At 39.2% G+C, this 22190-nt stretch overlaps 1 protein-coding gene across 2 annotated transcripts in view; it reads right to left on the reverse strand.

The window, feature by feature from the left end:
* The window catches only part of LOC141001288 (inositol hexakisphosphate and diphosphoinositol-pentakisphosphate kinase 1-like), a 57112-nt gene that overhangs the window by 21090 nt on the left and 13832 nt on the right, over positions 1-22190 (reverse strand). For both annotated transcript variants that reach the window (XM_073472314.1, XM_073472312.1), the window contains exons 6-25: positions 22004-22158; positions 20881-20982; positions 20575-20736; positions 19200-19321; positions 16078-16179; positions 15541-15627; positions 14893-14968; positions 14362-14471; positions 11871-11956; positions 11546-11671; positions 8428-8549; positions 7920-8102; positions 7476-7617; positions 6847-7070; positions 6103-6230; positions 5902-6016; positions 5652-5759; positions 5441-5557; positions 4279-4419; positions 3958-4066 (exon numbers count right to left, since the gene is read on the reverse strand). In XM_073472314.1, the coding sequence (XP_073328415.1) occupies positions 3958-4066; positions 4279-4419; positions 5441-5557; positions 5652-5759; positions 5902-6016; positions 6103-6230; positions 6847-7070; positions 7476-7617; positions 7920-8102; positions 8428-8549; positions 11546-11671; positions 11871-11956; positions 14362-14471; positions 14893-14968; positions 15541-15627; positions 16078-16179; positions 19200-19321; positions 20575-20736; positions 20881-20982; positions 22004-22158 (2517 nt within the window). The remainder of the gene's footprint in view (positions 1-3957; positions 4067-4278; positions 4420-5440; positions 5558-5651; positions 5760-5901; positions 6017-6102; positions 6231-6846; positions 7071-7475; positions 7618-7919; positions 8103-8427; positions 8550-11545; positions 11672-11870; positions 11957-14361; positions 14472-14892; positions 14969-15540; positions 15628-16077; positions 16180-19199; positions 19322-20574; positions 20737-20880; positions 20983-22003; positions 22159-22190) is intronic.

A 22190-nucleotide genomic window follows, 5' to 3' on the forward strand; every position in this document is an offset into this window, starting at 1 on the left:
TTGTTTCATGGACAATCTGAAAACAAGGCTGCTGTTCCTGGAAATGATTACCTGCAAGCTACAAGGTTTTCACAACAGTGACCATATCTATATGACCTGTGCATGTGTGCATATATGTAAGCAAAGAGTGAATAGTGCATACAGAACATGTGTGTTTTGTATGCAGAAACAGCAGAGGCGTGACGACCGGGCCGAGTGTGGAAATGGGATTGTTTCACAACCTTGCTGTCCAACTCTCTGAAGTTGCAGTTAAATTGACCCAATTTTTTACTATATTTTAAATCAAAATTGAGTTTGCAGACCACACATGAAGAAGAGGAAATATTATCTTTGAAATTGCAGAGATAAAAATATATTTTTTTAAAAGGTGACAGTGTCTGCATATCATTTCTTTGTTCTAAAAACAGTATGGAGGTATGCAAAGCAGCTGGCTAACAGCGGTCGTCCCTGACACGTGCTGCTCTTGTGACCTGTGCAGTCAGTGTTGTTGGTGGCGGTGTTGAACTGGGAGGGATCACTCAGCACTATACATAACAAACTGACAGGCTCCACTCAGAGAATTCACAGAGGGGATTTATATGGAGCTCCTTTGATGTCGTGCAAACGCAGAACCAACTGCTGCTTTCAGGCTTGTTATAATGAAGCACTGAGTGACAGGCTGATTAGGGGGAAGTAGCACTACACCCACACTGTGCATTTACCTGCTCCTGTTCACATTTGTTTATGATTACATTTGATCATATCTTAAGATTTATTTCATATCGGAGAGGACTTATTTCTCTGTCACAAATCCTTTTGTATTAATTATATCTTTTACGTCTCAATTGTGCAAGCAAATCAAATAAACTGCACTCAATACAAAAGCTTAAGCAGTTTAACAGTCAAGTAGGATACACAGTGAAGCACACGTGGCAGAAATTGTTGGCCGACTCTACTCCCCCTTCTCACACTCACGGTTTTATGGTTTTCTCCACACCTCTTCATTTACACGCCAGGATTTCATGCTTGTGTGAGTGTCTGTGTTAGGAGGTTGTTGGAAACTGTACACACAGCAAAACAAGAGTCTTTCAAGGGTTTTTTCATTAGGGTAGAGGTCAAATCAGTTTGATGCACCCAGAGAGGTTCTTAAAAGACCTCTGATACAGCTGATTTGGAACATTTTAGATATTTTAAGACATTCTGTGTAACATGATGAGGGGCCAAGAACAACTACCCAAACATCCAACTTAAAAGGGTTTATTGTGGCACTGAAAAGGGTTCTGAATCCGTGTATCATTCGTTCATTCGTTTTTCAAAATAAAACCAAAAATAAGAAAACGAAAAAACAATTCCTTTTCTCAGTATTCGTTTCCTAAACTAAAATGAAAAAACGGATAACTCGTTTTTTTCAGTTTTCGATTTTATGCTCAAATGAATAATGGAAAAAACGGATAACGAGCGTTTCCCGTTTCATGTTGCAAGCATTTGGTACCTACACCGGAAATTACCGTCACCCGGAAGTGGCCTGGAGCAAAGCTAACGTTAGCAGAGCCAGTCAATTCTCTGACGTTACCAGAGCGTGGTAGAAATCTCGGCATGCGTTTTACCATCCCCAAAAAGCTGTCCAATTATATCTGCATGATCCTCAAGTCCTGCCATTATTTTTGTTTTGCGCGCCCTCGCAGTACAGAGACAGAGACGGTCACTTCCGCTTCCGGCTCATTGAACTTTTTTCAGATCAAAATGGGATAAAACATGAAACGGGAAACGCTCGTTATCCGTTTTTTCCATTATTCATTTGAGCATAAAATCGAAAACTGAAAAAAACGAGTCGTTATCCGTTTTTTCATTTTAGTTTAGGAAACGAATACTGAGAAAAGGAATTGTTTTTTCGTTTTCTTATTTTTGGTTTTATTTTGAAAAACGAATGAACGAATGATACACGGATTGTTCTGCAGCAGGATGAGAACAAAACATAATTGGTGCGATATGAAATGTACTTTTTAAAGACTGCCAATTGTCTCATCTTTTCCACAAAAGCAATAAAAACCTAGTTAAATTGTGGCGCCATAAAGCACCATTAAGCATAATATGTAAGGGGACTCTCATATTACATATTGCCCAACAAACAATTAAGTTTTCATGGAAGACCAATTCTTAAATGATATTTCCTGCAATTATAGGGATCAATTATTTTAAAAAGTATTGCTGGATTAAGGGTAATGTTGAGCTCATTTGTAAGACAACAACAATATTTATTAGTCATTCTGCTGGGTGATATGTGATGTGGTGTAAAAAGCAATTCCTAATGGGCACATCTGCTGTGCAAGACTGTCTTGTTATAATCCTTTTTCACTGTGCACGTGAGCTTATTGTTTATTTCAAATACAGTGGTCTGAATTTATATATAAATCCAATATGTGTTTGATTGCATTTCCTGAGGTTTTACTGCAATTTAGATTGTTTAGCATTGCAAACATATTCTCTCTTTTCAGGATTTCAACCTGCAGAAATTCATCAAACCAGACAATGTAACTGTCTCTGTCTGGTAACACTAAATCTAGGCAGGTTTTTGGAGTATGTACTTTGTAATGACAGAACATGCTGGATTTTAAAAGCTCCTGTTGAAGCACATTTTATCTTGGAAAACAAAAAATTATCATTGTATTAAAGGGGACAGTTCACCTGAAATCAAAAATATACTAATACCACCAATTACTCCACAGTAATAATCTAAAATGATCCACAGACCTTGCTGTGGGCAGTTTCATGTAGGAAGTACTTTCTTTCTACCTTACTACATCATCCAACTGTATTGCTGTGCAATGTAAGTTAACATTAACGGCATTCTCCTTGGCTGAACTGTAACGTTAGTAAGCCACTTGTCCATGAGTAATTGCAAGCTTCCTTCTGTGCATTGATACGGAAATAATATAGTTCCACATGAAACTGCTCACAACAAGGTCTATGGATTATCTTGAGTAGATGGGTCATGATTTCTGGAAAGAGATATTGCTGTTGAGGTTCTGAGATGTATTTTTTTGGCACTTTGAGCACCACAAGCAGAGTGCCATCGACATCCATTATATTCAAGAGAAGGCATACATCTCCATGGGCGATATCTTCAAACTCTTCAACTCACACCAAAACAATCTAAGGTAATATGAACTGTATGATTTTGGGGTGAACTGTCCCTTTCACTTGGCAGGCACCTTTCAATTTCATATTTTGACTGACGTCCACTGATGCATGTATGGCATCATTTACTGTTTGTTTAAAACAGTAAAAACTGTGTAACTTGACAGTCAGTATATAGTTTATACTGCCAGTCACTGGTATGTTGTGTGGAATCGGGACACATGTTTTAATACAAAGTCTTTTCTGCAGTATTATTAACTTTAAAATAAAACATTAGTGAACTCTAGAGTCTAGTGTTTGATTAAATCCTAAGTTTGGTTTGCTTCCTCTAATGATTTCAGAAATAAAACCTACAGTATGTTCCCTATGTTGTCACTTTATCACCTAGTAGAGGTATCGGTACATCTCTGAACATTATGGGACACCAGAGCTGGTGCATTTGGCTGTGAACGCAACTCTCTCCACTGACCTCTGTCCTACATAGTTTGGAGTCTGATCCTGTTTGACTGCTGCTAAGCTAAGCTGGGGTGGAAGCTATGTGACCGTCAGAGAGAGGAACAGAGGGGAGGGGGGTGATGGAAAGAAAAGAGGTGACAGAAAAACAGACAAAGAAATAAAAGGAGAGCCAGAGAGAGGTATGAAAAGGTGGGAGAGAGAAGTCACAGCAGATGCTTGTGATAGGAGGAGGATCAGTGACGACAGCTGGAGATAAATGTGTTGTGAGATCAGTGTGTTTGTTGGCAGACACAGACACACAGACACACACAGACACACACAGACACACACAGACACACACAGACACACACACACACACACACACATCAGAAATGAGGTGCCCACCTAGGCCACTGGCTGGTTTGATCTCAGGAGACTGGCGTGAACACAAGGGGAAGAGTCGGTGAGATGTGCTGCCTTTGGAGGACTGGGTGGGAGAGGTCTCAGAGAGGACCTGAGTGGGGCCATGGAGACCAGGGGTTAAGACTGAGACGGGCTGCTACAGTAAATCAGGGACCTGATGATTCCCATTCACTTCAACTAAAACACTTGAATCATAAATGAAAAACAAGAAAACATGTGGAAAAATAAAAACAGACACCCAGTCTGGTCCTATCATTATTAGCATTACATTCTGTCTACTTCTGAAACACTAAGGTCTGGTACCTCCATGGAGCCCGTCTTGCGGTTGCGGATCATAGGGGACCTTCGCTGGATGTTGATGGGCTCAGAGACAGGAAGTGCCTGGTCTACCTGGTCCTGGGAGAGGTCCTCCAGACTGCCCTGATTGGGCTTTTTGTCTTGATTCTGATAGGTCAGAGAAGGAAATGTTTGACACTTTATATATTCTTGTCTGTGTCACCACACGCACAGGTATGAACAGCAATAACAACCTGAGCTGTCATGGCTAACTGAATTAAACATGAACTTAAAGGGTCACTCCGCTCATTTTACACATTAAAGTGTGTTTACAGGTCTTAAGGAGTATTACCGCATATGTGAAATTAGTACAAAGCCTTTTGTGGCTCCAGAGGAAGCTGCATGTAATCTTAAAATATCTTAATCTTAAAAAAATTGCCTCCTGTGATGTCACTCTTTGGCTAAGTTGCATTGTAGGTAATGTAGTTGGCCATAGCACTTCCTTATCAAAACCGGGTGCCTACATTACCCACAATGTACAATGTTTGTATCATGCACTGTCTTTGTATGTTTGAATTTGTTTCAACAAATCTTTTTCAAAAGTCAGTCATCACAGTGCAAGAACTCAAAATATCTGGCCAGTTGAAAGGCATATCACCTCTGAATATAATAATTTAACATCATCAGTATTTGTGTCTATGCAAGCAGAAAGATGATGAGACAAACTCTCCACAGTTGGCAATTTACAATTAACAATTCATCAACTTGGGAGCTCTGGAGTGCTCACATAATTTTTAAATACACCCACAGACTTCACCAAACAGGCATACAGTGATTAAAAGGCAAGCCTCATAGCCACTTAAATATAAAAATGACTGACTGACTAAATCATTCACCTCATTCCAGATACCGTCTCCAATTTTCCAGATATTATGATGTCAAAAAAGCAAATTAAGCAGAAACTGACGGAGTGTATCAAAATACTACAGTATGTCTTGTCAAATGCATAACACTTATCAAAAATATGAATTAAAGGAAATTAGCAGGACGTTCTATTATAGGGGATTATTTTTATACCTTTGGAATAAACAAAATGCACAACCTTAGAATGCCAACTGAGGGATAAAAAAAAAACTGCATAATCCTGAAAAAGATAGAAACATGTAAAGCAACAAACACGTTCACACACCTCGGAGGAGGCTGGGCGGAAGCCGTAGCCAAGAGGTACGTTCTCCTCATCTTCACACCCTTTGACTCCTGGACTGAAGTGAAGCTCAACATGGAAACGCTCCTCTGATGACGGCTCCTGTCCAAAACACAGAAATAAAGACTTAAAGAAATCTGTACATAAAACTGCAGTGCTATGGCTGACAGAGCTACGTAGCTCTCTGTAGACTGACCTTATCATTGTCTTCATACAGCATAATGACTATCTGTGTCATGTAGTTGAGTTCTGACACAGCACTCAGGTAATCCATTGCCTGTTTCCACTGCCAGTCCTTCTCCTCCTGATACACACACAAAAAAATCATGGATGCAAGATGAACAAACACCCAAATCACATAAACACCTGAGAATCACTCCAACACACAACAAAAGCTGTTATTGTTAAGGGACAGAATTGTCAGAAACAAAATAGTCAGAGCATACATCCAGCAGTCCCCCGTAGCGGAAGATGCTGAGCAGGGAGTGAACGTGGCTCTCGCTGGTGAAATACAGACGCGTACGGACGTGACGACCAGGAGACATCACGCCACGGGAATACCTGAAGACCACAGGACAGGAAATGACACAAGCACTAATAACCTCTATAAACACGCACTTCAAATATATGTGTGCTTTAATTCTCACAGGGGGTGCAGCTTGTTGACGGCTTCGTCCTCATGGGTCCTCTGCAGGTCTAGCTGGATTTTCTTCATCAGAGGGACACAGTAGGCCTGAGCGATGTCCAGTTTCTCTGCTTTGCTGATTCCATACTCCTGATATGGATGATATGAAAGAGAAAAAAAGACATTTGAACACTTTGATCCGCTTCTTTTTAATCTGCTTATTCATGGTCACGAGGACATGAAGCCTTATCTCAGCATATTTTATAATGAGTGACACTTTCATGCATGGACGCCTTTAATATAATAGTCCATGGCTCGAAAATTACACTGTAGCACTTCTGTAATTAACTTTTCATTTTAACTGAATAGTGTTAAATTGTTTTTATGGCATACTTTATGGTGTATTTGGATTCTCACTGCTGAGTCACGCAACTTTTATTTGAGCAAAACTTGAATCTTGCCACAGGAATCAATAAAGTTTCATTTTATGCTCAGAGTGAAAATAGTTGGTTTCACAAACAACATTTAATGCAACAAATGTGTGAAATTATTATAAAACACCTTCTGGTAAAACTTCTGACATTCCCAGACTCCTCAGAGAATTTAGGCACATAATTTAACCCTCCAAGTTTTTCGATCTGGTGTACATCTCTTACAGTAAATTCAATATTCCAATATTACAAAATAATTCAGTACTAATGCAAAATTAGAGCCTGAGAAAACCTAAATTGTGCTACAAAGCTAAATGACACTGTTCTCCTTTAACCTGGGGAATGACTATGTCAGCCAGGGCGCGGGACAGTCTGAACAGCTCCAGCGTGTCCTCCAGTCCGACCGAGGCGTTGTGCTGCGAGTCGTATTTGATGCAGTCGTAGATGTCCGGGATCTTGCTGATGTCATAGCGGCCGTTCTTCATGCGAAAGTCTCTCTCCAGTTTGGACCAGCGCTGCAGCATCAGCTCCAACGTCTCGCTGTGGTAAAGCTGCAGGTCTGCGGAAAAATCACAGATGACTCATCTTATTATTCAAAATAGTCTAAATGTTAAAAGAGGCAATCGTCTCTGGAAATATCCTTGACATTTTACTACATGGATACATTTGAATCTTCCTGCTGCTGTCTGGTTCATGCAGACAAAAGCTTATAGGCTGAACCAAAAATCTCAGCTTTTAAAATTTGTATATTTTAAAATAAAAAATGCAGCTGAATAATCTTTCTTCTGTAACACCTGAACCTGTATGACGCATATCCCACCCCTTCACCCAAAAGCCGATCGTTTGCTTTATCATCACAGCCCAACTGGAAAACTTATCAGCCAATCGTGTTGTTGCACTGGAAGAAGAGGTAAGATGGCTGCCAAGTGCAAAGACTTGCCTTAAAGGACTTTGTTCACACTACCTGCAGACTTGGGATCTTCCAGTCTCTTGCGGATCTGTGAGGTGAGACTCTGGATGAGGGCGTACACCTTGTCGCAGGTTTTGACTGGATTCTCTATAACCTTCATTGAGTTCACCAACGACGGGCTGCCAGTTGGTGCCAGCTGAGACACAACGGAAACAGAATATGAAACGTTTTTATTCCACTGGGTTTGGTTTGAACACCATTTTGTTTTCCACAGGAAATAGCATATGCGCAGTGAGTCACAGTGGGATACAGAGTTACTTGCATAAGAACATTTTCACAATTGAACGGTCTAATATTTCAAGAGAAAAGATTTGATAAGCACGTCCAAGTGTTTAAACTCAACATTCAAGAGTTTTCTGGCAAACAAGACATTGCACAAGACACCTTATCAAATCAGGCAAGATTTTTTCACTTCACCATCGCAGGTTTGCCACATACCTTCTGATAGTCGTCCTGTGTTAACTCCTGGTCCTTCTGCATGATTTCATGCAGCCTTGCCTTCACCTTCTGTTGGCAGTCGGTCAGAGAGTCGCTGTCGCTGTCCAGCAGTCCGTTCATGTTGGCACTCTTCACCATCTGAACCAGGATTGGAGTCAACTCCCCCTCTAGAGCCAGCAGACCCTACAGAGAAACCAGACAATTAAAACTGAAGTCATTATGTGGTTTCTCTTCTTCATCTAAGTCCTGTGAGAGAAATACATACAGTATATGCAAGGTGAACCTGATAAATTTTTAACTAAAGTCAAGCTAAATCAGGGTTCTTCCTCATTTTTTCCTCAGAAAACAAAGTTTTGGATAAAGTAAAGAACCTTTCGTCTTCTAAGAGCCTTCATTTTTTTATTGTGGATATGCAGCTTCTGAAAATGTTATGTGTTAATGGAAGTACACACTGTCAGACATCAGTTTTTACATCAGCTATAGTCTTTCAGCTATGGGGCAGAGTTACCTTCGCAAAAGCAGCGGCTGTCATCTGCACCCTGCCTTCGTCAGAGGCGTAGATCTTCAGGTCGTGGCGGTAAGTGCTGTGCAGGCGCAGGAGGCCACAGCCTGGAAACCCAGCATAGTCACCTTGAAGATGGTACACAGAGAGGCATAATCATGGTTAACTGGTCTGGTTAACACATTGAGATATATAATACATTTCTCAGTTAAGAAACAGCTGAGTCAGGGAGGAAGTTGAAAGAAAAATTAAAAAATACAATGGTGTGTTGATTGTACACGCAAGATTTTCATTTAAAATAGGCACACAGGCACCTGTGCAGGTGCAACATCACTTTCAGTTCAAATACATGGTCCTCAGAATGCTTTGATAGCTTTTGACATGACTTGTTTCACTTAAATGTCAACTCAAATGGTGTGGTTTAAGATATTAATAAAATGAAGTGAAAGTGAAGTGAACTGATGTTGAACAAACCCCAAAAATTACCGAAGACGGCTCCCCTGGCGGTGATATCAAATACATAACATACCTATTTGAAGAGAGACAATAAAAGTCTGACATGCTAAATATAATTCAATCAATGTAGCTGTAGGAGGTGGATGCATACCAGTGCTACAGATCAAATCACACTGGTGCTTCATGCATTTTTCTTCAGTGTACAGCCGAATAGCCTGATGTTATACTATCGACTACTTTGGGTTATCATGCCTCATTTGACAAGAAAAGTTTTGGAAAGTGTTGGGAACGGAGCCCAGTTTTAGGCTTTATTCCAGGCTCAAGTAGCCAGGTTTTCATCAAACAAACAACATCATCTCAAGAACTCATGGGAAAAAATGCAGCAGGATTAGTGTGAGATGATCCGTGTTAGCTTACAGCACCAAACTGCAGTCTTTTTTAGCTGCCTGTGTGTTTATGAGCGAGTGACCAAAACAACATTTGCTGCGGTGGATCACCACGGGAACACATCAATGACGACACAAGCAATCCACAGCAATCTCAATGGAGGACAAACCGGACTAGTCGCCAGAATGAAACCAAATCAATGATGAGATGAGAGGAGAGATCAGAGCACGTTAGTGGACGGAGCGACAAACGCGCAGAATGAGAGAGGAGCGGGAGAGCGGTGATGACCAGGAAACCCTTCTCTTACCAAAGTCAATAGGGGACTCACAGCCAAGGGACCGGCGGTTACCGGCTAGTAGTTTACACAGTGCAACAACAGGTAAGAAGAGAAAAGCAGAGTTAATAGACAAAACTTGTGGTGGAGGAAGAAGTATGAAAACTGGGATGAGACAATGAACTTCTTTTCACCCAAAAGAAGCAACACAAAACAGGACAGACTACTTCGAACTATTGCATCTACTTTCAGTTCTGCTTCAGGTTGTTTTCCTGTGCAGTTTGGAAGAGTGTTTTGCATGCACTATAAAACAAAGCATTGAGAAGGAAAGCTTGAAAAAAGGGCAATCTAATGACAGAAAGGTGTTGCTCAGTTAAAGGCTTTACAAAGTGATAGAGAGAAAGAAACCTTTATGCAACTTCTGTTCAAGAAGGTCAGTGTTCAGTGTTACAGGTGCTGGGTGTCTTTATATTAACTAACATCACAGCTGGGGGGTGGTGAGGTGTGCTCAGCTGTCCTCATCCAGCTGTGATGTAGTGTTGCACTATTGTCAACTGTGAAGTATGTAGCAAGCACTTTCACTCTGGGTATGGTGTATGGGTACTCAATGCGATATACAGCTGCATTTAATCAATTAATCGATTAGTTGCCAACTATTAAATTAATCACCAACTATTTTGATAATAAATTAATTGCTTTGAGTAATTTTTTAAGAGAAATAGTTAAAATTCTCTGGTTTCATTTTCTTAAATGTGAATATTTTCTAGCTTCTTTATTCTGTTGTGACAGTAAACTGAATATCTTTGGGGGTGTAAACAAAACAAGACTTTTGAGGAAGTCATCTTGGGTTTTGGGAACATTTTTGACCGTTTCTGAAATTTTAAAGAGCAAACAATCGAATCGATGAATGGTTAAAATAACAGACAGATTAATCAACAATAAAAATAATAGTTATTTGCAGCTGTAATGGGACACATTTAAATAAGTACTGTCCCAAAATTAGAACCAAATATCTGTTCATGTCCTTCAGTTCCTGATATGAAGGTACTATGACTCTGCATCACAATCGTAGCTTTGATTATGAAAAGAGGCAACATTTCCATCAGAATGTTGAATATGTTGTGGTGCTTTTCACCATGAGCAGATGAGAGAGTGCTCAGGTGTCATGGAGTTGTTTGGTCAGATGTTTCCAGTGTATTTAGATGCAGTTCCTGACTGTGCTAAAGTGACTGGGAAATTTATCTTTCCAAAAGCACAGTCATTTCTTTCCATGACTGAATAATTCTAATGTGGACGTGAACAATGCTCCATTTAAAATAAATTAAAGCTCAGAAAAGCAAATTCTTTAGCAGTACTGTGTGTTTCCAGGCTTCAGCACTCAACTGAGGTGACTGCTACAAGCAGACAGGGTTCAACATCCCTTCGGTAACTTATATGTGATATTACAGAGACTATGTTCGTTTTTTGTGTTTTTAAATAGGAGAAAAAAATGTGGGTTTCAGTTGTTACAACAGCTGCTGTAGTCTCAATTTTATCAGCAGCCTCTTCCCGTTCTGTTAAGTAATCCAACAGTCTCCTCAAAATCCATCACTGAGATACAACATATATAATAAATTACACTAAGTTGATAAGGTAATGCTTCTTCAGCTTAAATGACTAAAATTAAAAAGAACTTTATATTTGGACCTGGTGTATGAGTTTTCACGAAGGTGATAATTCTAAAACATCTCATCTATGAAAGCAGATAATGAGTGATACAAAAAAAGAGGCCGCGGGAAACGTGAAAATCCGGGTTGTCGACTCTTAAATAATCCTCTCTACCTTCTTTGATGTGTCGTAAATCAGCTATGCAATGTTGACATTGGACTGACTGAACAGAACGACTGCAGATAAACACTTATGAGCTGAGGTATGCATGTGAGGACAGACAGCTCAATATAAATCAGAGCCAAAGCAAAAGATCCCTTGCATTTTACATCTAATAGTTAATATGAGTGTAGCAGGTACCTTGCCCTCCAGGGTACATGCAGCGAAAGGCTCTGCCCAGCTCCTCAGCCTGAACCCGTCCAGCAGGCGTCAGCTCCCCACCCCACTTCAGCACAAGCAGCAGAGACGGACCGTCCTTCTTAGAGTCTGAAACACAGTAGCATATTGGTATTTATATCAGCAACCACTATACAAAAATACTGATGTTGATATCAGCATCAGTTTTCTAATTTCTATGCTTCACCTCCTAACCTTATACACACACATCATTCAGTATACACACACACTCAGTTCAAAAAGAGCGACTGTACATAAAAACACTGATTCTCTGTTTGTGTGTTTGTACCTTCTTCTTCGCTTGAGGCTTTCGGTTGGCCGTTACGCAGATACGTCAGCTGCACTTTTCGGTTAATACCTGAGAAATGACCGTACCTGGAGAGAAAGACAGAATACACACACACACGCACGCACACGCACACACACACACGCACAAAGCAGACATTTTTTTTTGATATGCACAAAGACAGACAGACATACAGTGAGGACACACAGATACATAAAAAATATTTATCCCATCTTTAAATATATTTTCAAAAATATTAAACAGCAAACATCTGACTTCTACTTCATATCCACCCCAACAAAAGCTGAAAGAGAAGACGGAAACAAGGCAACAACTTTTTCAAATCTGACCAGTACTAGCAAATGGTTTAATGATAATTCAGTCACTCAGTGGGTTCTTTAGACCAGTGATTCCAGCTTCAAAGTTTAATAGTGTACGTGTGTGGCCATGAGAAGAAACAGTTTAAGAGTGTTGGCGTCAATCTTGTTGTTATTCTGAAAAAGTCACACGCAAACACATATCAAGAGCCTTCACTTGCCCAGCGGAGTGTGCTTTAGTAAGAATTTAGCACATCCTTCAGACTATTGACCACATACTGTTCTCTAATAGGACAGGCAGCTGAGCGGACACCTCAAAGAGCCACATGATGATGGACCCTAAACCAGGATAAGTTACTCTGGCATGACACCAGAGGATCTGAACTGAGCTGTCAAAGAGACGTCATCACACAGCAATTTGGTTGGTATTTGTTTTCAACTTCTGGAGTATCAAATGGCGGTGGGTTATTGCATCACTACATTACACACACACACTCAATCTCTCTTTCTTTCTACACACACACTCTGGGCTGGGCCGATATGACCTTAAAATAATATTGTGGTACTTTGGGGCTTTTGCATTACACAACATATATCTTGATATTTTGAAACCTCCTCAAAAGCAGTAAACTAGAATTAACCCCATCGCGGTCGTATGCCTCTGCGCACCAGCCAAAATGCTGTTCCAGAGCTGTGGCATTGTATAATGGCCAGAACTTTTTTTGCAGAATAATATGATGTCAAAGTGCATTTAACCTTGATCTTTTGGATATCAAATGTCATCATTTCATCATTTTATCCTATTGGACATTTCTATGTCAAATTATGATATGAATTCTTGAGTTACGACCAAAATGTGTTTTGTGAGGTCACAGCAACCTTCACCTCTGACCTTTGGCCTCTAATCAGTTCATCCTTGAGTCTTTGTGGACATTTGTGCATAATTTGAAGATACTCTTACAATTCCTTCAAGAAATATAGCGTTCACGAGAATGGGACGTCATGAGGTCACAGGGACCTTGACCTTTGACATTTGGCTACCAAAATCTAATCAGTTAGGCCGTGAGTCATAGTGAACATTTATACTAAATTTGAAAAAATGACCATGATGTGTTTCTGAGTTATCAATTGACTGAATGATACTTATGACAAAAGTCATGAACATTCATAAAGACTCTTTCATCTTCATGACAGGTGTCAAGTCATCGTTATGCACATGCCTTCAAATAAAGTGCTTTTTCCTATTAACAGGAATATTTTTTCTTGTTGTTTTGAACCACGCATTTCTTGAAAATCTAAAGTTTCCAGATTATTTTGTTGTTGCACTGACTCCAGTCTCTATGGAGAATAGCACCAGCAGATCACTAAAACAAGTGTAAATGGTGATGAACGGCAGGAGGAAGGAAGACATTAGGAGATTTAGAGTCCACTTGATAAGTGGTAAGAACGGCATGCACACAAAGTAGCACAGCACACACTGATTTACACACAAGTAAACACAGTGAAATCATCAGAGACATTTGACTGTGTGTGTGTCCAGTGTTAATGGATAAAAATGAATGGATGTTAATGAAAATGATCCACTCAGTGTACAAAATATCAGGAATACCCTCAAAATACTAATTCAAATTTCTTATCCTGCCAAGCTGTTTTTAAACTTAATCTTTACCCTGCTTCATACCCTTTCATCTGCAATTTTAATGGATGTAACTGAACACTGCTTTCATCTACAGTCACCTGAAATGGGTAAGAAAAGGAAATGGTTTTCCTAATATTCTGTACACACAGTCTAAGTAGACTAACGAAAAGGAGGTGGGTAAAACCTCATCCTTTAAAGTGAGAAGGGAGAGGGTGCGTACTGAGTGTCATTCAAGCTGGATTCCCTTTTGGAGAGAAAGAAGGAGGGAAGAGTGGGCAGGAGAAAAGAGAGACAGAGGAGGGAAGAAAAGATAAAGATAATGAAAGTTAGAGACTCAAGAGGGAGGGAGTGAATCAAGGTAATCACGTGTCTTTATGTCAGTACGAGTAAAAATGATTGGACCCTGGTGAAGTGTTGGAAGATGAAGCCAGTAGATGACTGCTGATGAATGATGATGGCAGGAAACAGGAGGACGATGACTGATGTTGTGTGTTTGTGAGAGAGTGCCTGTGTGTGTTTGATGTGAGACGTCACTCACATCTCCAGGACGGTCTTGAGTTGCTCCAGTTTAGATTTCTTCTCCTCGATCTCACAGTCATTGTGCTGGCCCAGTTCAACCAGCAGCAGGCGGGCGATATCCAGCACTTCCTGGAAACACAGAGGCACTTATCCTTAATTTGACTGTTATCTTTTATTGTACTTGGCAGACTAAACACACACTGGAACCTCTGCAAATGTCTTGACTGAACATGACGTCAAAGACAAAACTGAACGTGAAGATGGTAGCTTCAAAAGTTTTTCATAAATTGTTTCATACGGTGACAGGATGAATACAGTGTGGGAGGGGAATTGGACAGCTAAGTATAAATATTTAGACAACTTAACAATTGTGTTTTGTTATCCCAAATAACAGTAATTATGTTGCTTGATACATGTAAATGTAACTGTGCTCTCTGACACTCCCTATTTTCTTAAAGGGATTCAGTATCCAAAAAAAATCTTAAAATAAATAGAGGAGAAGGAGCGTGGGAAAAAGGAAGACTGAGAGATTAAAGTAAATCTCACTCACCTGTAGCTGTTTTGGCTTCTTCAGCTTTAGCTTTCCTGACTTGTAGCCTCCATACTTCTCAAACAGCTCAAAGAACCTGTGCAAGACAAACAGAATAAAACAGCAGGATTAAGAGAAACAGTTACACTGGATGAAGGCAAAATTTTAAAGTCAAACATATTTGATATGCTAATTCATTTGTAAAAATAAGCGAGTAAAAAGAAACAGGCTTGGAGTAGTTTGAGTTGTTATTATTCCCTTAAAATTTGCAGCAGGGAAGAGATGAGAAGGCAGTTTATGCAGAAAAATAATACTGAAACAACCTGCACATCTCTGTGAAACAGACTAATAAAAATCCAAATGTTAAAATTAATGAAACAGATTAGAGATTGAGGTCTGTATCGTCATTGTGTAAACAACAAACAGTGAAGCATTTCCTTGAACTGTGTAGAGCAGAATATAAGATAAAAGCAGTAGAGTTGATTTGTGAGAAAAGACGTTCTGACCTCACACCTTAATCTTTTCATCCAGTATTTTGAAGTTAGATGATGTAAACTGTACAATGTTGTTGTTGGAAAAAAGACCAAATATTTGACAGATCTGAAACAGGAGGAGGGAGAGAGAAAGACAGAAAGAGTGAGCGACAACTTAATGCTAAGAGAGACTTACAGAGGATGTCGGACCTCCATTTTCATCTTTTGTTTCGGTGTGCGATCTCCGTGACGGATGATGGCAATAACACAACGCAGCTCCATCCTGAATAAGGAAGAGGAGAGGACAGGGCAACTTTTAATTGCAGCAGACACTTTGTTATTTCTCTATCCCAAAAAACTCCACAAAGACTTTTTCCAACTGCAGAGATTAAGGAGATTTGAGATTTTGTGAGAGTCTGATTGTGTTAGGATGTCAGTGAGTCTGTAGTCCAGAGTCCTTCTGTGCTAATGTGTGAGGGTTGTTTTTCAGTGACTTCGTGTGTTGACCAAGAGTGTCCATTTAGAAACTGACATAATCAAAACGTGCATGTTTAAGTATACAATTGAACAGCACTTTGGGCTGGTTGCAACATTTGCAAACTGTTTATTATCAAAAACATTGAAGACCTTGTTTAATCATTCTGTTAAATACGTAAACATTTTTAAAGATTTCCAAGGGTTGGCCAGAAACCCTGAACATCAGATTGGGGATGTTTTGTTTTTAAGCACTTACATGGTTCCTGAGGTTGTTGGGACAATGGGGATGTCTTCAGCTTCCATGGGGATGGACCAGGGGATGTGAAACTGGGGGGCTAACTCCCTCATCACCATGTTCCTGGTGAGGCAGAGAAAAGTGAGCAACAGGCTTAAAGGTGCTAAGCATTAAAAGCATTTATATCAGGTTAAAAAGTAAATTTCACAGGTAAACATTTTTTTTCCACATTTTTTTTTTATTGGAGATCAGCATTTCACAAGTATCAATACAAGATATACAGTTATTCCACAGCTGTTTTCCACCTTTTTTTTTTATATGGTACATTAGAACAAAGAACCAGAAAATGAACATCCCCAAGAACAAAGAGGGAGAGGAAAAAAATAAATAAAATAAGAAATAAGAAATAAACAAATAAGTAAAAATAAATACAAAAATAATTAATTAGTAGGTGAAGATAAATAGGTACATAAATAGAATGAAGAAAAGAAATAAATAAAATAAAATAAAATAAAATAAAATAAAATATAATATAAAGGGAGGCGAAAGATAAAAATTAATAATAATAATGAAAATAATAGATAAATAAATAAAGGATGCCTAGTGTGCTCACTAAAAAATTTGATAAAATGAAAAAATAAAAAATAAAAAATTGGATGCATCAAATGATTCAGTTGGGGTCCAGAGAGGTGAGGGTGTTTACATATGTGATGAGAGGTTGCCATCTTTTATAAAAATTGTTTGTTGAGCCTCAAGCCTTAAGGAATATTTAACTTTTTCCAAAGACAGAAAAGACATTAAATCACTTAACCAAGAAGTAGTAGGAGGAGCGTTTAGGGTTTTCCAATGTAATAGAATACGTCTGCGGGCTATGAGCAAGCGGAAAGCAACAACATCAGAGTTTTTCCTAGCGAGACTAGTTGGAGTACGAGGTACCCCAAAGATGGACATCAGTGGGCAGGGTTCTAACATGATATTGAGGGCATTGTTTAACGATTTAAAGAAACATGACCAGAAATTGACTAGTTTGGGACAAGAAAAAAACATATGAACATAGTCTGCTGGAGATAAACCACATCTATCACAGATATCATTTGTGCCTGGAAATAGCCTACTAAGTCTGTTTTTTGTGAAATGAATCTTGTGGAAAACCTTAAATTGGATTAAACTACGAGGCACAAGAACATGTAGAATTGACCCTGATCAGTGCCTCCCTCCACCAGTCATCTGTCAAATCAAAGCCAAGCTCCCTTTCCCAACTGTCCCTGACCTTCACAAGGGAGGACATATTCGAAGATGATATAAGGTCAAATAATACTTAAAATCTTACTACGAGCCATTGGAAGAGAGAGTACCTCAGTGATAAGAGATCCCGTTGGAGATTGAGGGAAAGATGTAAAATGTGTGCGAGCATAATTCCACACTTGGAAGTATCGAAACATATGGGATTGGGGTAAATTATATTTAACACGGAGATCATTAAATGTAGCAAATAAGCCCTCCGAATATAAATCTGAAAAACGAGCCAGACCTCTCTCCCTCCACAAAGTGAAATCTGTGTCTGCATTGGAGGGGGGAAAGAAATGATTGTTGCAAATAGGGCTTAATGGGATGGGTGTTGAAAGTTTGAAGTGTTGCCTGAATTGTTTCCAAATTTTCAAAGAGGAAAGTACAATTGGGTTTTTGATATAACTAGGATAACGAGAAGCTAGAGGGGCACAAACCAGAGCCGCCAGAGATGAGGGATGGCAAGAAGCATTTTCCATTATGCACCAGTCTAAACTGGGAGAATTACACCAGGCATGGATTTTTTGAAGATTGGCAGCCCAATAGTAAAATAATAAGTTGGGCAGTGCAAGGCCCCCATCTGATTTGCTTCTTTCGAGTGTTTCACAGGTAAACATGACATCCATTCTGCTGGCTCCTTGTTGTGTCAATCAGTTTAATTTTAATATTTTGATTTAAAGTTCAACGTTTTGTCCCAGATTTGAGATATGTTATATGTACAGCTGCAATGATTAATTGATCGAAGGACAATTAATCACGAACCATTTTGATGACAGTCAACATTTGCTGCTTCAAGCTTCTTGAATGTGAGGATTTACTGCTTTTCTTTGTCATTTATGACAGTAAATGAAGAGTCTTTGGGTTTCCTACTGTTGGTCTGTTGTTTGGACTGTTGATGGTAAGCTTTTTTTTACATTTTTTAAATGATGTTTTATACACTAAATATTCTATTAACCATTAAAATATTTTGCAGATTAATCGATAATGGAATAAATTTTAGTTGCAGTCTTAGTTATATGCAGACAAAAGAGACCGGATATATTAAGATCATCTAAAAGGCATGGACCAAACAAAATGTTTGTTTTTTACTTAAACTAGCTACTGAGTTGCTACAGAGATGATGCAGCTCTGATAACACAAATCAAATATATCCAAAACATACAATTTTACATATTTATATCAACTTTCCATTTGCACAGTGCACCTTTCTGTTATGTGCCTCTAAGAAATTCCATGTTCATGCTAGTATCCATTACTAGAGAGGAAGTTGTATCTCCTGTGTCTTTTTATTTGGAAAATTTATGAGTCTTTGGTCGTAAAGCTTCAGTTATGTTTCCTAGAAGGAGAGGTAATAAATCAGAAACAAACCAAGATGTAAAGCTGACAACGGGATCGTCAGAGCTGTCCAGAGCTTTAGATAAATTACAACAGGACAGCTTCGAGGCAATATTCACTTTAAAAAGTACAATACATGCCAGACACATCAGGTTATACAGGAAATAATAAGAAGAAATGTCTTTCTTCATGCATTCATCAACATGTTTATCTTAATTAGAGACTTGTTCTGATAGTTTTGCAATATTGTTTAAGGCTCTGGTTTGACAAAATTCTGGTGTCCATTATTTTCATTACTGGCTGCAACAACTATATAGTTTTATCACACAGTATTTGTTGACAAACTGTATCCGTACATGTTTGTTTTCTGTTTTGTCTGTCTGCAAGATTGTGATCAAAACTTAGAAAGACATTTCTCTTGTTGAATTTTTTTATTTTTGAGTTTTACTCACACTGAATCTGTTTTCTTTCAAGAAATTTAAAGGTCAATATTTGATAGTATGTAAGTTGATGTCACCTACCCGAGAACTTTGGCACAGTCGTCGTAGTACTTCATGGAGTTTTTGACGAAGCTGAAGCCATTAACGTCACAGACGAAGGAGTGGCCGTTGGCTCTGAGCAGGTCGAACCCGCATACTGTTTGCTAAAATCACACACAAATCATATATTTAGACACTTCATAGAGATGTTAGCCACTATGTGGAGAGGGAAAACAAGAAAAGGCAGGTCATAGTTCTGCTTTTTGACATAATGCATCTCATCATCCAAGTGGAAAAACACTGATGCACTGTCGCCATTTTGAAGACTTTGAGGCTGCATAAAAAAAGCTCACAATGAAGAAAGATTTTAAAAGTTTATTTGCTTCTTGCTCCCTAAAGAACAAAAGAAAATAAGTTGCACATCATATTATCTATATGTGGACCTCACTTGTTCTGTGATAGGAGAACAACAAAAAACCGACTGACCCTTTTTAAATTAGGAATGAAACATCACATTTCTGCAGGTCATATAGCACGTTTAAACAGCAGCTTAATAACAGATATTCTATATCTGTAACTGTATAAATGTTATTTAGCCACAGGTTTGTATTTATGAAGCGTTTGGTGCTACTAGAAGTATTTGTTTGGCAAGTAACATTTTCTGTGGGACTCAGTATCTTTAAATCAACTTGCCTTTGGGAACACTGTGATACACAAAAGTAATAATAACATAAGGAGCTGTACTTAAAATACAATGTACATATGAATAATTTATTTTCCGTGCCTTGTGCAGCAGTCCACTTTATTTGTTTGTTGGGAGTCCAGTGTCATTTCTGAATTCACTGAGTCATCCATATCGAGCTATGGGTTTTAATGCAGTCAGCAAAAGAGATCTTCCCCATTTGCTTAATGTTTGCTGATTATAGCACTGTATAATGTTGGTCTTCACACGAATAATTGTCACAGTAGCAGAATTCAGAAAAAAATGCTTCCGGTGCCTCCCATTCACCAAACATATTTATATGAAGACATTTTTATATTTAATTTTCATGTAAAACAAATAAGCCACCAAAATATTCACAACGGTTGACCGTTGTGAATATTTTGGTGGCTCCGCAACTCTGTGTTTACAGTTTTTGTTTTAAGAGATTTTCTCCCAACTCAAAGATGGTTTTTAATGAGCTGAAAGCACAAGGACTTACTAAACCCAAGCTGATGCAATGTTTGTGTTAACTACAAATGGACTACGGCACATAAAAAAGATGGCTGAGTTTTGGGCTTTGGCAGCAATTAATAAGGATATGAGAAGGAAACCAAGAAATAATGCAGGTTTAAAAAAATAAAGGCAGGATTCCCGAATATCTCAAACTTGGGTCTTTTCTTTGCTACATTATATCTTCATGATGACTAAGTTTACCTTGAAGGCCAGGCAGACTTTGCGGGCAACTAGTTTCTCCATGGAGGTCAGCATGACTGGGTAGCGGATCTCCTTCCCCTCACTGTCCCGCTCTACCTTTCCATCCAGGGCAGGGGATTTCCGGGCCTCTGCATGGGCGTAGTCTGGACCTACAGTGTAAACCTGATGGTCCAGAAACACACACACAGGCAGAAGACACACAAACAAACAAAGGGGTCAACTGCATGACTTATCAGCAGGAGTGACGGGTGTAAAATTTGTTTAAACTAATAAACATTTCCATCGATGACCACAGTTGCACAGTACCTTCACATCAGTACCATCTGTGGGCATGAACTCCTCATATATGTAGGATCCAGTCTTTCGTACGCTGCTCTCTGGGGAGTACACACTGCTCCGACTCCCTATCTACAATAAAGAGGCAGAGAGACAAAGAAGAATTCAAACGCATGTAAAAACTGTAAACAAAATGCGTATTACCCAACTTTTTCTCCATTTATGCCGTCAGCTTCGACTCAGGGGTGCCTTTATTGTATGCACACTGGCCGGCTTGCTCTGCCTTGCGTCTTTCTTTTTTGCTCTCTCCCTGTATGTGTCTGCTCATCAGCAGTGCTTTGAGGTTTATAGTCACACCTTTTTCATCCTCGATTCCATTTTCACAACAGAAGGTGAGCCGTATTTGAAAGGAAGTTTGTTGTTAATGATGCAGCTGGTTGAAATGTTTCAAACCAAAGTAGTACTGTACCAGGTTCACTTCCCAGCTTTTACAAAACAGTGGCATAAGTAGGCCTACATTAAACAGGAGAGGTTACATCACAACCAATGTGCATTTATAGGAGGGGTGTCTCTCTCTGTTGCTCTGCAAAGCAGGAGCAGGTACAGCAGGGATAGAGTGAAGGCAGATTGTCCACTAGTCAATTAATCACAGATGTAATGCTGTTAAATATACTTTAACGGCTGTAAATATACCTGGGTAGCAGGTGTTGGAAACATTGTGCCATGTGTATGTGAGAAAGAGAAAGAAAGAGAGAGAGAGAGAGAGAGAGAGAGAGAGAGAGAGAGAGGGAGAGAGAGAGAAAGAGAGAGAGAGAGAGAGAGAGAGAAAGAGAGAGAGAGAGTAAGAGAGAAAGTACACCTCTGAAAATAAAAAATCAATATGTGGTGGCCAATTTTGATATTGCAGCAAGCTGACACCAAAACATGAATGTATGGGAAACCCTGTTACAGGCAGTATGTATTTTTTGTAACATAATAGCATCTACTTTACATTTGGCATTTATTGATAGTCTATATTTAGATAGACTAGTCTATAAAAACAACAACAACCAAAAAATTGTATAGCCGAATCCCAAGATCGAAACCGAATACCTAACCAACAAACAAATATCCAAAAAGGCCAATATTAGCGTCCAGCTCTAGTGACGGCTACCTTTCTGAAGAGTCTCTGGCTGCCTCCTCCAGCAGATGTGGGGTAATATATGTAGACATTGTGGTCCTCGGCACACACAGGTTTCTCCACAAATGGTTTGGGGAACACCTCCCCATTCACCTCGACATGGTCCTCCCCTTCCACCAGGTTACACTCTGCACAGGGGATGTTTTAAAACAATTTTACC

The sequence above is a fragment of the Pagrus major genome, chromosome 8, assembly GCF_040436345.1.
Source record: "Pagrus major chromosome 8, Pma_NU_1.0".
Lineage (NCBI taxonomy): Eukaryota > Metazoa > Chordata > Actinopteri > Spariformes > Sparidae > Pagrus > Pagrus major.